Source organism: Podarcis cretensis (genome assembly GCF_951804945.1).
Source record: "Podarcis cretensis genome assembly, chromosome: 16".
Classification (NCBI taxonomy): domain Eukaryota; kingdom Metazoa; phylum Chordata; class Lepidosauria; order Squamata; family Lacertidae; genus Podarcis; species Podarcis cretensis.
The window spans coordinates 23,774,403-23,790,211 of NC_137186.1; the positions used below are offsets into that span (position 1 = coordinate 23,774,403).

A 15,809-nucleotide genomic window follows, 5' to 3' on the forward strand; every position below is an offset into this window, starting at 1 on the left:
GCCCTGGTGCGGAAGAGCGAGACGGCGGACTGAGGGGAGGGGGCGGGTGTCGCCGTCGCTTGCTTTGCCGCCGCCGCCGCCGCCGCTTCTGTCAGTTCCGGCTGCTGGGTCAGCTTCGTGAGGAGGAGGCGCCGCTGTTGCCGCTGCCGCCGCCGCCGCCTGAGGAGAACTCGGCCTTCCCGCGACGGCACCAGGGGCGCCCGGCGGTCCTCCCCTCCCCCAGCCTCGCCGGCCATGGCCCGGGACTACGACCACCTCTTCAAGCTCCTCATCATCGGCGACAGCGGTGAGGCAGGGTGGGGGAGGGGGAGAGGAGGGGGCGGGGAGAGGTAGGGTAGGAAGTTCGGCCCGGCCCGCGCGGAGGGAGGGGAGCGGAAGAGCCTCGAAGGAAGGAAAAGCGGGGAGGAGGATGTATGAGGCGGAAGAGCCGGGGGGGGCAGCATCAGCCTTGGGGAGAGGGGGGAAGTCAGGGAGGGGGTTTATTTATTGCATTGCATTTTGTATACCGCCTTTTTTCTCCAAGGAGCTCAAGGTGGGTGCGCAACTTCTCCCTATTTGATCCTCACAACAACCCCGTGAGGTAGGCTAGCCTGAGAGGGAGCGTGCCTGGCCCAAGGTCATCTAGTGAGCTTCATCGTGGCCGCGTAGGGATTTGATCCCCAAGGGGTGGGGGAAGTGAGAAGAATAATATCTGCTTACCCCCTCCTCCTGTTCATTTTCTGTTTATTAATGTATGTATCTGTACCCTGGAGCTTTTAAGAGACTTGTTCATAAGGTTCGGGGGGGGGGAACCCCAGAGATTTCTTTGAGGAAGCAGGGTGACTCTGGAGCTAGTGTTTCCTAGTGGTTAGAGCACTCAGAATGCTGTTGGACTACAGCTCCCATCAACGCCATCCAGCAAGGTCAGTGATCAGCAAGGGTGGGAGATGTAAAACATCTGGAGAGCCAAAGTTTCCCATCCCTGGGACAGAACACAGTATAAGTAACTGAGCTAGTATAGTAGGAGTACAGTAGTTGGCCAGGATTGATAGGAGTTGTAGTTCAACAACATCTGGAGGGTGCCAGGTTGGCTACAGCTGGGCTAGGACCTGAGGTGGTCAGGTTTCAAATCCCCTGTTCAGTCAGGGTGAGACTCAATCAGTGATCTTGGGTCAGTCATTGTACCTCTCAGCCTGACCTACCTTGCAAGGTTGTTGTGAGGATAAACTGCTGGGGGGGGGTGGGAAGCTACAAACTCCAACTTGAGTTCCTTGGATGAAAAGTTGGCTATAAATGTTCGTAATTAATTAATTAATAAAGAAACTGGAATGGGAAGAGCTAGCCTGTGGAAGATTGGAGGGGGCATGTCAGAGAAATGAATGTATATTTCTACTGCAAAACAATATTCTATGTATGTATGTGTGTATTTCTTGAAGCTCTTGTTTGGAATGTCAAGGAGAGGTAGCAGAGTATTTCTTTGTAAAGCAGCGGTATATTATTATTATTATGCTTATTCTGTTCCTCCTTTATGTTGTTTGTTTCTAAGCAAAGGGCAGGTAATCACAATACAAAAATACAGTACAGTATTAGAATGAGTTAAAACAGTTGCCTCCTTCTTGGGCTGTTCTAACTGCTCATCCCCTCTCTGTGGGCTCTGCTGCCTAGTAAACAGAGGCCTGAAGCACAATGCTAGGGAAGCCCAAGGATGAGGGCAGGCAATGCTACTCAGATAATCTTGGCACCCTAGAGGGAACCATACTATTTCTTTTCCTGATACCAGACTTGATTATTTTTATGAGAAACTTTTGTAAGTTGCTTTGAGAGCTGCTCAGGCCTATAAAGCAAAATATAAGTATTGTAAATAAATAAACGTTACATTTTTATATCCCACCTTTTCCCCCAAGGAGGTCAGTGTGGCATGCATATTTATCTCTTGTCTGCTGTATTCTCACAGCAATCTTGTGAGGTAGCTTAGACAAAGTGACCTGCCCTATGTCACTTAGCGGGTGAATGAAGACTTGGAGCTCTGATATCTCTTGTATTTGACTGTCTAATCCCAATGTGGCATCCTCCAGATGTTTTGGACTATAACTCACATCAGCCCCAGACAGCATATCCAATGGTAGAGGATGATAGGAGTTGTAGACCAAAACATTTGAAGGACACATTGTTGACTATCCCTGGACCACTACACCACACAGACTCTGGTTACCCCGTGCATGGTCTTGTTGTAATACTTGTAACAGCCTTGAAAGGTAGGTCAGTGGTATCTCCAAGTTGCAAGTCTGAAAGAGAGGAAACAGCTTGCCTTAGGTTACCTAGTGTGTTTGTGGTAGAGGATACATTCTGAACCAAGAGCTTCCTGATTTGTAAATGAGGTTTCAATCCTATGATTACTTTCCTCTGAGTAAGACTCTTCCAAAACAGTGGGGCATGTATGAGTAAACTGCTGGGCTACAACTCTCTTAGACGCTATGCCATGCCAGCTGTCTGCATGTTGTCGAGCATCTCATGGGTGAAAACAAGGATACTTGAACACAGGTGTAGTTCAAGACAGGTTTTCACTGGGTTCATCCCCACTTGCCACTGGTGAGAAGTCTACCGCATAGCTTGAGCCAGTTGTGCTCTTAACCCTCAGCATACTTTCAAGGCTTGTGGTGAGAATAAAATAGGCGCAGGGGAGACTGTTATTTATTATGCCCTGAGCTCCTTGGAGGGAGAGGGTAGATTTGAATGTGAGGAATAATAATGAATGAAAGACTAAAGTATTTTGCAGATTTTTAAAAAAGTATCTTATAGATGTTGTAAGAGGAGACCGAGTAACTGGAAAGAACAAGTAAATTTTAAATATGCTTCCTCCTAATCTCCAAGGCCACCAAACATTTACCCAAAGGTTAGAATCGCCTACGCGTTGTCATTTCTATTCATGGAGCACCATTCATATACATGACACCTTAGAGTGTGGTGTTGCAAAAAGGATAGGTCTCTGTCCCAGCTAGATTGCATTTTAAATGCTGAAATGGAGGAGAGTTTGGAGGACAAGCACAGGTGACAAGGTCCAAGTACTGGCAGCGACGTTACATGTAATTTGGCTTAATATTGTTTCCTGCCCTTCCTCCCAAAGAGCTTAGAGTAGTGGCCTCACAATAATTGAGCTGAGCAGGTTAGATGGAAAGGGAATTATTTCCTCTGTGAGTTTCAAAACTGAATGTGGATTTGAGCACCGGCTTCCCAAGCAAGCAGCCCTTCAACCACAACTAGTTTAAAAACCAGGAAGGTGTTGCCCTTCCTCTGAACTATTTTCAGTTTGGTGGTCCTTCAGAGAAAGGACATTCTATAAAAATGGAACAGCCTATGAGAATTCTCTTTGTAATGATTGCATGACATACAGTTTGCATTGTGAATGTGAGGTACCTGGTTGATGGGATGGGGAAGGAAGCAACTGTGAAATGTAGGTGTTTAGATTTGTAGGCCATCCTATGAGAGCTTAGAGACCTCCAGTGTTGGTTAATTAAAAGCAATTCTCTGTTCCCAGAGCTAACATTTGTAAGAGCTGTTTTACATTTCCCTGTTCCTTTTGTGTCTAGTCTTACTTAGACTGTAAACCCAAGGGCAGAGCCTGCCTCCCTTTTCTTCTTCTTTTGCATACAGTTTATAAATGCCTCTAGAAAACATTTTGAGGATTTAATATTAGCAATAGTAGCTGTGTATGAGCCAGAAAATGTTCCTTTGCAATCTCACCTCAACCACAAACTCACTAGGGGGCTAGAGGCAAGATTATATTATTTCAGCCCACTCCTCACCTGCAGTATACAGATAATACTAGCCTACCTCCTCAGATAGTTGTTGGGATTACTGAGATAATGTACGTGAAAGGTTTTGAATGCTTGACATGTGCTGTGTAAAATGCTTCACGCTGTTTAATTCATACATGAAAATGCTGCCTGTGTAGGGAATGCATAATGTATGAAGTGGCACTAATCTGTGCAAGTTTTCCATCTGCTCCCTTGGCTCTGCTGTGGGAGATCTTTCTGCAGTTTACAGTTTAGCCACTCTTCATCCATTTTCTGCTCTAAGATGTCTTAAAAACTGGTGCATCTAGATGACCAGTTACCAAATGGTAGCTTAGCACAGAGCCCATGCAACACTGTAGTAAAACAGTTGTCTGTATTGCCCTGCCAAGCACTGGAACGCTATTATAACAGCATCTGGCATTTCCAGTTACAAAAGGATCAGACAGTGGGTGATGACAACATACCTCTGAGAGCCACTGCCAGCCATCATCATCATTATTATTATTATTATTATTATTATTATTATTATTATTATTTTATTATTATTATTATTATTATTATTATTATTATTATTTTATTTATTATTGTTGTTGTTATTTATTTATTATTATTTTATTTATATACCTCCCTATATCTGGAGGTCTCAGGGTGGTTCACAGAATAAAATCAAAATACAAAACCACAAAATGCATAATAAAAATAAAAACAACCCAATAATCCCCCCAAAAAACCCCAAATTTTAAAAGGGCAAAGGCCTGGTTGGGATAGACCATTCTGGGCTAGATCAGCTAATGGTCTGACAGGATAAGGCAGCTTCATATGCCCATGTTCATTTTTTCCAGGCTTCTGCACTCACTCAAAAAATTGAAAGATGACAGAAAAGCAGGAGGCTTCTCTTCAGTGCTTGCAGGGGCTTTTCAGGGGTGGCTCCTTGCATGCGAGACTCCCTCCATGATGAAGTCCATCTGGCCTCAGTTCTTTGCCAGTTAGTTAAGACATAACGTTTTTTCGCGGACCGTTTGGGGACTCAATGAGACAAATGAATTAGTTGTTGCCGCTATTAGTAATTGTTGTTTAGTGATTTTTTATGAATGGTGGTGGTCTGAAGGATTGTGTTGTTTATGGATTTTATGTACTATTATCTTATTTGATTTTATTGTAAACTTCCCCCGCCCCCATGCAAAGGGTGGTATGACTGGCTTCCCAAATCATTACAGGTACAGTGCTTAGGTAGAATTCAGTGGTTGGTCATCATCTGGCTAAATGTAATCCAGTATCAGAAATTCCATTTAACCCCAATTAGGTAAAAACAAAAGGTGTACCATTTAATCCCAATATTAATGTTACCAGTTCTCTTGAAAAAATGGTAGTGAGAGTCTGTATGCTGCTTGTCCTAGTCGACAGAAACTATACACTTCTTATCTTGTTTATCCTTTGCAATCGATCCTGTAAGGGGTAAACCTTCTGAACCAGAAAAGGTAACATGGAGAGATTTCCATGATATAATAAGGACTCGTTTGTGGTTCCTGCATGAACTATATCAGCTATTCTTCCTGTCCCTTCCCACCCCTAGTAATGCTGTTCATTTATTCATTTAGAATGTGTTTTTTTTTTTTTTTTTTTTGCATTGCTCTTCAAGACTGTAGTCTTGCCAAGGTAGCTTATAAATAGAAAATAGTATATATAACAAAACTTTAATTACAAGAGTTAAAATGAATCATTCATTGAGCCTCTGTCCTGAGTTCTTCACTTTTTTCTTGTTTGTTGGCAACATATAACGTCATTAAGAACCAGCTCATATAATGATATCCTAGTGGCCCCTTCCCATGGCTTTTTAGCCAACCATTATTCATAGACACCACCTAGTTCCCTCCCTTATCTGGCACTTGCAGAGGACTCAAAGTTAGAGATGAGATCTGCTCATTGTGTTGGAGGCTTGTAGGACGTAGGGGATTGGTAGAATCTGTCCTGCTGCTTAAGAAGGACTCCTGTTTCTTAATCTTCTCCGAACTGTAGCCAAATAAGAGTGTGATGATCTGTGTTACCTGCTCACCAGAAAACCCAAAGCATTTGCCTCTAGTAAGCAGATTTGGGGACACCTAAGAGATAAATAGATACCGCTCCGACAGGAAGGTAAATGGCATTTCCATGAGCTGCTCTGGTTCGCCAGAAGCAACTTAGTCATGCTGGCCATGTCTGTGGACAAACGCCAGCTCCCTCGGCCTATAGAGCGAGATGAGCGCGCAACCCCAGAGTCATCCGCGACGGGACCTAACGGTCAGGGGTACCTTTACCTTTACCTTTAAGAGTCCCAGATATGTGAAGCTACTGTTGCTAGATGTAGCCAACGAAAAGAGCATTACATGCTTTGTGTTCTAAAGTGGTTGAAATACAACATAAAATACTCTGGTTCAGTTTGCATCCTTGAGCATTCCCTCTTTTCTCTTTCAGGTGTTGGCAAGAGCAGTTTGCTGTTACGTTTTGCAGACAACACTTTTTCCGGTAAGCTGGGCCCAGAACAACTCCAGAGGAGCCTTCCATCCAAGGAGCTCCAGAATGCTTCTATTCACACTCAAGGAGAAGGCAGGGGACACTCTGCTTGAAGGCAGGGAAGCTGGTGGCAAGTCACCCTTGCTCATCACCCTAGATCCTGGGGATAACAGGTCGTGTGGGGCAAGGATGCACCCCTTCATTTGCCCATATATATTCACAGAACTAATAATAATAATAAATATCTCAACTTCTTAGCTGCTTGTTACTTGAAGGTCTCCAAGCGACTTGCAACACATTTCAAACATATATATGTAAAAGTCCTGAACGTCATGATTTAAAGTCTTTTAGGGAGAAGGTTTCTGTTCAAAATAGTGCATGAGCTCAACACAATTTTCTTCTCCCTGTTACATGCTCTTGGGTTTGCAGTCTTTATTTCTGCAAATATAAAGTTTTATTTTCATTCTTCAGGGTTTGAAGCTTGAATGTTTTCTGGTGAGAAAACAGGGCCCTCCCTTCCGTTGGCCGTTGAAGTTCTGTATGTACAGCTGAGCTTATTAGCTTGACTGCTTCTTGTTTGTGCTGCTTCCCTCAACAGGCAGCTACATCACCACAATTGGAGTAGACTTCAAAATCCGAACAGTTGAGATTAATGGAGAAAAGGTCAAGCTGCAGATCTGGGATACTGCTGGACAGGAGCGCTTCCGGACCATCACGTCTACGTGAGTTTATTTTAGTAGGATTGACAATTGACCCAAGGACTTGATTTCATCCTGTCTTTTAATAATTAGTTGCTTAAATAAGTTTGCATATTATTAGCTAAGGTGCCTTTCCGCAATACCAGAGGAAGTATATGAGAACTTGCCGCCTAATAAACACATGGTACTATAACAACAATAACAGTAATATTTATTTTTATTGCTGCTACTACCTAGCTTTTCTGCCAAGATTGTCTTCCAAAGCATTTGACAGTTAAGATCCACAGAAAGGTATATTATAAGGGTATGAGGATTCTGTGATTCTACTCCAGAGGTGGCTAACCTGTGGCCTATGAGATGTTGCTGTGCTGTGTGGTGGTTAGACCAAGGTTAGCCAGTGTGATGCCCTCCAGATTCTTTGGACTCCAACTCCCATCATCCTTGACCATTGGTCCTGCTGGGTGGGGCTGATGGGAGTTTGGAACTCAACATCATCTAGAGCAGTGTTTCTCAACCTGTGGGTCCCCAGATGTTGTTGAACTACAACTCCCATAATTCCTAGACAGCATGACCAGTGGTCAGAGATGATGGGTGTTGTAGTCCAACAACATCTGGGGACCCACAGGTTGAGAACCGCTGATCTAGAAGGTTGCCAGTTCCTTACCCCTCCCAACATGATCTAATGTTAAGAGTATAGGCTGGAATCGCAGCTTGGTAGGAGGGTTGTCTTTCTGTTGGTCCCAGTTCCTTTTTGCACTGGTAGGAAAATGAGAAAAAAATCCTTGTTCTGTTCTTGAGGATGTCATCATAGCATTCTGGCAGGACTTGCTCACAAAAAGAAATGCGTGGCTAGCTGCAAATAGGCGTATACTTGAGAAGAGGAAGTGCCCTACAGAAGTAATTTGGATGACTTGAGTCCAGATTCTGTGTGTATTTTGAATGGGGGTTATTTGCCTGCCAGCTTTTAGTCTTTAAAATCCTGTTGCCTGTTGTCTCAAGTGGGTTGTTTACTATAGAGCAAGGAAGGGTGTACTGCCACCTCATGACTTGAACCAGTTCAGTAGTCCTACCCTCCCCCCCAAGGAATCCTGGGAAGTGTGTAAGACAGATAAGGATCACTGACAGAAAATCCCCAGCACCTTTTGCAAACTACAGTTCCCAGGATTCTTTGAGGTAAACCATGGCAGTCAGTGGCATTAAACCAATATAAGTTTGCAGTGTTGATAAGGCTTTAATGCGTAGTGTGTATACAAGATGGTGGCTTTTCTTCAACCAATGGGTGCTTTAAAAAATTTTGGCTGAAGGGCTTTGCACTGCCCAGAACACAGGAGGCATGCTTGTTCACAGAACAGGAGCAAATCAGGGCAGGAAATCAGCTTTGCTTTATTAGGCTGATTCCATGTCTGCTGTTTTTTCAGGGCAGAGGAAGAGGTTAATGTTGGCATGTTACTTAGATCATAAAATGAGATTTGCAGATGAAATTCATGTTACATAAAGCATATCTGCAGGGGAAATCAATTATTCTTCAAATACAAATATTTTGGAAATGAGACAAATGCATGTCTTAACTAGACGTTATACCTTGAGGTGCAGTGGGGGTCTCCCCAATTTACATGAAAGCCTTTTTGGAAACTGCTATCTTGCATTTCTTTATTGCTGCAGGAAGTAGTATGAACAGCAAGCTTTGAGCATGCTGCTTGAACTGGCCCCTGACTTCCTTCAAGTCCTGAGGCATATCCTCTGAGGGTTGTGCTGCGTGGGCCAGATTCATACAGGAAAATGTGTTGGGGGTAAAACAGCCAGGCACTGCGGAATATCTGGTAAATGGGCAGTGTGGGTCAGCTGCAACATGTCTCACTGGTGCTGTGTCAGCAGAGCTCTTCCTGTGTGCGATTGTGTGAGTGTGCATGTGTGTGTGCACGCACACACAAACACACCACATTGTGACTTGGACTTAGGGCTCTTTTGGAATTGAACCAGTACCCTGTGTGGAATACCCAGAAGAAGATGTTGGGTGCAAACAAGAAAAGTTGCTGAATGCCTTTGCCCCTAAACCGCTTGGTAAATAAAGGGCGACGCCCAGGACTGAGTGTGTGCACTCAAGTTCCCCAGAATTGCACAGGGAAGCCATCCAGTGTGGTATTCAGTTCCCTCAGAATCTCAGCTTTTTGCATAAAGACCGGGTTGAGCAAGGGGAAATCTCAGAAGCCAGAGGAAATGCTGAACAAGACATTGCAGGATCAGAGGGTGGGGCTTCAGGGCTCTGTATGTCACTTGGCCCCTCCCAGTGACATGCAAGCTCAGCCAAAATAATGCACATGAGCAGAGTTCAGGTTGCAGCATTTAGTTGGTATTGTTCCAGGATTTGTGTGCACTCATGTATCTGTGTGTTGCACCCTGAAGAGGGACTGAAGGTTTGTGCGATGCATTTGCTGATTTACAATTGTCTAGTTCTGTGTTTTGTTATTCTATTTGCTACAACAAAGAAACATAGTTGTCTGGTCCAGTTGATGTTCTTAAGACTGTATCTGGTAAATTCTACTGAAATGGAACCAAGGGAGTGTGCAGGGTGACTTCAGGTGACCAGTCCAGATGCTGCTTAATGCACAATAAGCTTATTAACATGTAAAAGCCGACTTCTATTCCTACCCTTGTCCCCCATTGTGCCACTTGCTTGGTGGTAAGGCTGCCTACAAGTTGCTCTTGCTTATACTACACTTTCTAATGTTCATGGCAGCAAATAAACAGGTCCCTGCCCAAAGGTGTTTACAACCTATCTTTTAGCACATCAGGTTGACTTACACACCAGTTGAGACTATTAGTTTATCTGGTAGTGGATTGTCTTCCTCCAGGGTGGGGAACTTTTGACCCTGCGAATGTTGTTGGGTTGCAGTTCCTGTCAGCCCTGACTATTGGCCATGCTGGCTGGGGCTCATAGGATATGTGGTTCAGCATTATCTGGAGGGCTAAAGGTTTCCCCATCCTGGTCTACACTGACTGACAGGCAGAGAATTTTTTCCCACCTGGACATGTTGGGGTTTGCAACTGGGACCTTCTGCGTGCCAAGCCTTAATGTTGAACTGTGGTCCCTTCCCCACAAAATAGCAGCTGTGAATGCCACAATCATTCCACCAAAAAAGCTGTCCATCAAATCTTTCCATGGGCCTTGCATGTCTCAGTGCTGTTGGATTCCTATCATGCTCGGAAACTTCCTACCCAAGTATGGCTTGCTGGCCGGTAACATTACTGGTTCAGCCAACATCGTTCCTTCTGTAACATCTTCCTCTTGTGTTCATCTCTCTTTCCTGAATTTCTAATCCATTTCAAGCTCATGGTGACAGCAGTTGTCCATGGCTCACAGAGTCTTCTCCATGGTAATCTGAGATTCTGAACCATCTCTGCCAACACTGCATCCCACAGAATCTTGCTTCCACTTCCTGCATCATGTGCTTCCCCCACAGTGCTGAAGCCCAGGCAGCCTATCATTGTCTGTTTGTGTGGTTCCCCTCTCCCCACTTCAAAAGCTCCAGTTTTTGCCCTTCTGTTTCTATCACAGTTTCTCTTTGCCCAGTCCAAGCAGTTAAGGGCAGCCCCAAGCCCTTCACAGTCATATTGCTTGCTTCAGGTATACTGGTGTTTTTCTCCCCTTGCCACACCCCTGATAAGCAAGCATGTGATGCATCTCAAAGTGTCACAGACACATGCCTTAACAAACCTCTTTCTCTCCTCAGGTACTACAGAGGGACACACGGGGTTATTGTGGTTTATGATGTTACGAGCGCTGAGTCCTTTGTGAACGTCAAGCGGTGGTTGCATGAAATAAACCAGAATTGCGACGATGTGTGCCGGATATTAGGTAAGCTGCCTGGTTTGAGCAGCCTTTGAGTCATGTTACCGTGGCCAGCTGATGGCTGATTCATAGGACTGCACTTTCCCATGGTAGCTAAAGAATCCTAGTGGCAGATTGAGCTGTGAACCAGCTTAAATTTCTCAGTTTAAGTCCCAGTTGATGTCTCACTTCAGCCATGAGCTTTTCAGGTGGTCTTACGCAAGCAAGATTCTGACTCTCGGCCTCTGTCTATCCCCCACCCCAACCTACAACGTGGGCATCATCACATGGCTCTACCTCATAAGGCTGTTGTCCAAATTACTGAGAATGTGAAGGGTTTGATCACCTTGAAGAGCTGTATAAATGCTAAATGTGACTTCTTGGTACTTGCAGTTGGTAATAAGAATGATGACCCAGAACGGAAAGTGGTGGAGACGGAAGACGCCTATAAATTTGCTGGGCAGATGGGGATCCAACTGTTTGAGACCAGCGCCAAAGAGAACATTAATGTGGAAGAAGTAAGTGATGACCAAGGAAAAGATGGGGGGTGGTGGCTTACGTTTAATCGCACAGGGGACATGTTGCTTCTGATGAGCACATTGCTGATCCCTTGACTGTTCTAGCCTACGTGCCAAGGAAGGCGTTGACATGGTTGTGAAGAAACCATCCCTCTCTCTGCAGAGTGCCTGATATGTAGGAAATAGAAAGCAATAGATTTGCTTCTGGAGGCTGGCGAAGAGAGTCCTTTGGCATAACCAGCGGGACCGATGGTCAGGGGGATGGGAGTTGCAGCCCTACAGCATGTGAAAGGCCACATATTTCCTTTCCTTACCTTGGGGGCTGATGGGAGTAGTGGTTCAAAAGTTACCTCTTATTCTGGTCCCCTCCTCATTTAGTATCCTTAAGGCTTTTATCCAGAACCACGTCACTTGGCCCTCACAGCTCTTTTAAAGCAGGGATAGGGAACCCGTGGCCTTCCAGTGGTGTTGGACTACACCTCCCCTTGTCTCCCTTGACCATTGGCCCTGGTGCTGGGGTTGATGGGAATCTGTCAACATCTGGAGCTTCTGCATCCCTGTTCTTAAAGCTTGTTCAATAGCACCCCTCAGTTTGTGTTAAGCAGGGACAACATTGTTCAGCTGCCATGCTGAACAAGAGGGGCAAGAGCGGTGAGGAGCTCTTGACGGAACATGTGATCCCATTATCCAAGCTCTTAACTCTAGTTAGTGGCCAGCTAATATAATGTCTTCGGTGCCCCTGATTCTAGAACTGGCCACTTCTGGTGTAGCCAGAGACTGCTGCTGGTCGGCTTTCTGGCGTGTTGCTTATTGTTGTTCAGAGTTCTCCACTCTCATCTTGCATTTTTCTTTTTCAGATGTTCAACTGCATCACAGAGTTGGTTCTGCGAGCCAAAAAAGACAACCTAGCAAAGCAGCAGCAGCAGCAACAGAACGATGTGGTGAAGCTAACGAAGAACAGTAAACGGAAGAAGGCCCGGTGTTGCTAATGCCCTTTTCTTTTGCGGCAGAGACTGCACCCTCAGACAGCTCAGCCCTTCCAGCCAGATGCAGGTGGCGATTCCACTGGGCTAGGCCACGGGAGGACTCTTCCCTGCCCCCCCGCACACCCCTCAGTTTGTGCCGTTATTTAAATGAGTTCTCTCCACGTTTTTTTTCGGTCAGGAGGCACCTTACCACAATAGTGCCAAGGAGGTATTGGATGGAGGTGATTCTGCCCCCTCTTTCCTACCTTATCCCCCCTCCCCCAAGAACATCTTGTAGACAAAAATGACTTTGCCTACCAAGTGGACTTTTGATCTCAAGAGTTTTGTACATAATGTATATTGTGCTTTAACCAGCTGCGCCTCCCTCGTTGTCGCTTCTGCCTTCTTAATTATCGACCAATCATGACTTCTTCAGAGTTCACCATTTTTTCTCTCCCTCCAAAGAGTACAGTACAATGTCCTTAAGTGAAGCTGCCCCTTGTTGGCATTCATTCCTCTTCAGCCTTTGTTAACCTTCAGGCTAGGATGGAGGCCTTAGCTACTTTTTCAGGCTGTGTGGGCAACCTTCCGAGATTCCTTTTTCCCCAGTCTCCAGAATAGCCAATGTTGCTGGAGCTTTGTCACTTCTTGGAATAGCTGTGCTCTCTTTCTTCTCCACACTCCCTGGCAGGGGGTGAGAGCGGCTTCCCCCACCCCCACCCCCATCCCAATTTAACTTCTTTGGCCAGTTGAAATGAAATCTTTGGCAATTAGATGTGAGACTTAAAGCTAGTATTATCCCCACCCCGGTGGAATCTCTCTCCCATAACATCCTTAAGAGCTACCAAAGTGTAAATCTCTCAAAAACTATTCCCCACTCTTGCACTCATCATTCTGCACACAGTTACACGATGTGCATTTCTCAAAAGTGCATTTCTGGCTGCCAACATTCTCTGTGGCTCTTGCTTTGTTCCCTTCTCCTACAAATTAAGAGCTGAAGGGGTACCTGGCTCTTCCAAATGGTGCTTGCACCCAACAGGTGTCAACAGGCTATTTTCTGTGTCCTTTATCAGACCAGAGGTGGTCTCTTAGGTATTGGATGGGGCTTCTTGCTGTGGTTTGTGCAGTCTTGACTGGATTTCTGATCTGGTTATGCTGAAAGTAAAAGGTTTTTATCCCCCTTGTTCTTTTTTAATGGCTATGGTGGGCTTTAGGAGGGAAATAACCAGAGGCTTACCTCCTCATTGTTTAAAAATGAGCTCACCTAGCATATTAAGATGGCCCAGGCTATAGGAGAGCACATGTTTTTCAACCAAAATGATTCCTTCCTCCCCCGAATATGAAATTGATAGGAGGCTCTCCAGCGTCACTGACCCTTTGGACATTGAATTATGCAAGAAGGGCTAAGTTGAAACCCCTCATTATTTTGCTTGCCTTGAATAACAAAAATCAACAATTATGGTTGTACAAAGCCCTCGTGCAATCGCATTGCAAGTAGTCTGACTCTGCAGGCTTTTCCCACACAAGCGGCGAATGTGACAGGTTTTGGCCGGTGAAATTGTTCTCAAAGACAACATCCATCCCAGCTGCCCATCTTCCACAGCTGTCTGCTCTGTTCGTCTCTTGTAAGTTAACTTCTCACTAATTCCAGAATTGAGAATGTGAGCTGAGCAAACCAATTGGGAAGGAATGGCTAGCGTTAAGAGGCCCGTAGAAAATGGTGGAACGTGCTGGTGTCTTGGTTTGGAACTCACGGGCTGAAGCAACGGTGGATCCTCAATGTGTGACAGGGAGGGGGGATGGCTCTCATATTGCAGTGGTCTTTTGTGAAAGGGGGTGGGGCGTGGGTGTGAGCTTTGCCAATGCAGCAGTCCCAGTTTCCGATGTTGAAGCATGGGATTCTTTTCCCAAGGATGCCGTTAGCAGCACCTCTCCCGGTTCTTGTCTTTGCTCAGTGCTGCTGCATAAGCTCCGGTCATTAAAGGAGGCTTCACGGTGGTAGATTTACTTGGTGGACAGTGCTAGTGGGTGGTGCCTGTGGAGTATTAAATGGGGTGGGGTGGGGAGAGCTGCGTTTTTAGCGGTGCTGATGTCAAGCGGTGGACTGTCTAACTGGTTTGCTAGGACTATTTCTGTATATTGAAACTTTCTAATTATGCTTTTTAAATAATTTTAAAAAACTAAAAATAAAGGTGCCAAGCTGCCAAATCTTCCTTCGAGGCTCCTGTCTTTTGCTTCTCCCCCAGTATCAGGTGTGCAAATTTCTTCTCTGGCTTCTTTGACTCTTCCCCCCCCCCCCCCCACTTTCCCAGTTAGGCTCCATATGCCCGTCAGGAAAATGTATTGTATGCTAATGTCTTATATGTAGCCTCTTTTGGAAAGGGATCTGCTAGATTATATTTCTTCACAAAGCGGAGGGGAGAGACTTGTTGGTCCCACCACCTTTATTCCCTAAATGTGGCATGTTTCTGAGTTGTCTTAGAACTCTTCATTGGACAAGATGTTGCACAAAGCAGGGGGCTGGAGTGTAGAGTACAAAAATGTGGTTATACACTTAAGATTTTTGGATAAAGAAGCAATTGCTGCTCCTCATCTGTAGGAAAATGAAAGCCAGTTTATAATCCAGAAGAGACACATCTGGGATTGAGTTTACAAGCTGAACAGTTAAGTAAGCTGTCTTGAGTGTCAGTATCACCATCAGGTACTAGGTTAGGACATTTTTATTCTCCTAGGTGCTTTAAATAGAAATCCTATGGAAAATGAAGGTCTTTCTGTCTGAATTGGTTTTGGAGCTGTTGAGAAGTGCTTTTGTTTTTAACCTGTAGTATTTCAGTTACGTAATTTGCATTGTGAACACCTGACATATATTTGTACAAAGAGCACTAAACAAACACCACAAATTATTATTTTTAACATGCTACCATCGTTTGACGTTGGGGACAGGGAAACCAGTGGGCCTCCATATGTTGCTGGACTCCCAACTCCCATCTTGCCTGGCCACTGGCTATACTGGCTGGAGGCTGATGGGCGTTGGAGTCCAACAATGTCAGTACGCCAAGCAGTTCTCCAGGACTGGCTTAAATGCAGCAAGGGAGTGCTTTTCCCTGTTGGAACTCCCAAAGAAGGTCTTCCCCCCCGCCCCCTTGCAATGTTGCTGGACTCCCAACTCCCATCAGCCTCAGCCAACATGACCAGTGGTCAAGGCTGATGGGAGTTGGAGTCTAGCAATGTTTGCAGGGTACATCTTCTCTTCTTCCCCCCTACAACAGTGAGCAATTCACAGTACCCATAGAAAGACAGTACCCATAGAAAGGACCCATTTTATTCTGACGAGAACTATTTACAAAAGAAGCAGTAGAGCGGCGTTTTCTACTAAAATATGCCTTTATAGAATATCTTATATATATTTATATAAAAAGTACATTTATTTACATTACTGCTACATACAAAAATTACTGCACTGTGTAATATGTACATATACCTCTATAGATACATTCTGTCTGTTCATCCCTGCTGTGTGCTTGGTTTCCAAGGGC

The 15,809-nt window shown here is 45.0% G+C and overlaps 1 protein-coding gene across 2 annotated transcripts; it reads left to right on the top strand.

The window, feature by feature from the left end:
* RAB35 (RAB35, member RAS oncogene family) lies at positions 1-14,486 on the top strand. 2 transcript variants are annotated; one of them, XM_079957260.1, is made up of 6 exons: positions 8-286; positions 6,225-6,275; positions 6,862-6,985; positions 10,693-10,817; positions 11,184-11,308; positions 12,166-14,486. In XM_079957260.1, exons 1-6 carry the CDS (start codon positions 235-237, stop codon positions 12,295-12,297), a joined length of 609 nt encoding a protein of 202 aa, XP_079813386.1. In that variant the 5' UTR covers positions 8-234; the 3' UTR covers positions 12,298-14,486. The 2 variants fall into 2 exon arrangements, with proteins under 2 accessions (XP_079813387.1, XP_079813386.1); XM_079957261.1 differs by lacking the exon at positions 11,184-11,308 and having other exon boundaries at positions 1-286.
* Positions 14,487-15,809: the final 1,323 nt, after the last annotated feature.

What these genes read in the sequence shown, in the direction of transcription:
- RAB35 (XM_079957260.1), top strand. Translation starts at nt 235, where the DNA reads ATGGCCCGGGACTACGACCACCTCTTCAAGCTCCTCATCATCGGCGAC. An exon ending in TTCCGGACCATCACGTCTAC is followed by an intron (nt 6,986 to 10,692) that starts GTGAGTTTATTT and finishes TTCTCTCCTCAG; the next exon opens with GTACTACAGAGGGACACACG. An exon ending in CGATGTGTGCCGGATATTAG is followed by an intron (nt 10,818 to 11,183) that starts GTAAGCTGCCTG and finishes TGGTACTTGCAG; the next exon opens with TTGGTAATAAGAATGATGAC.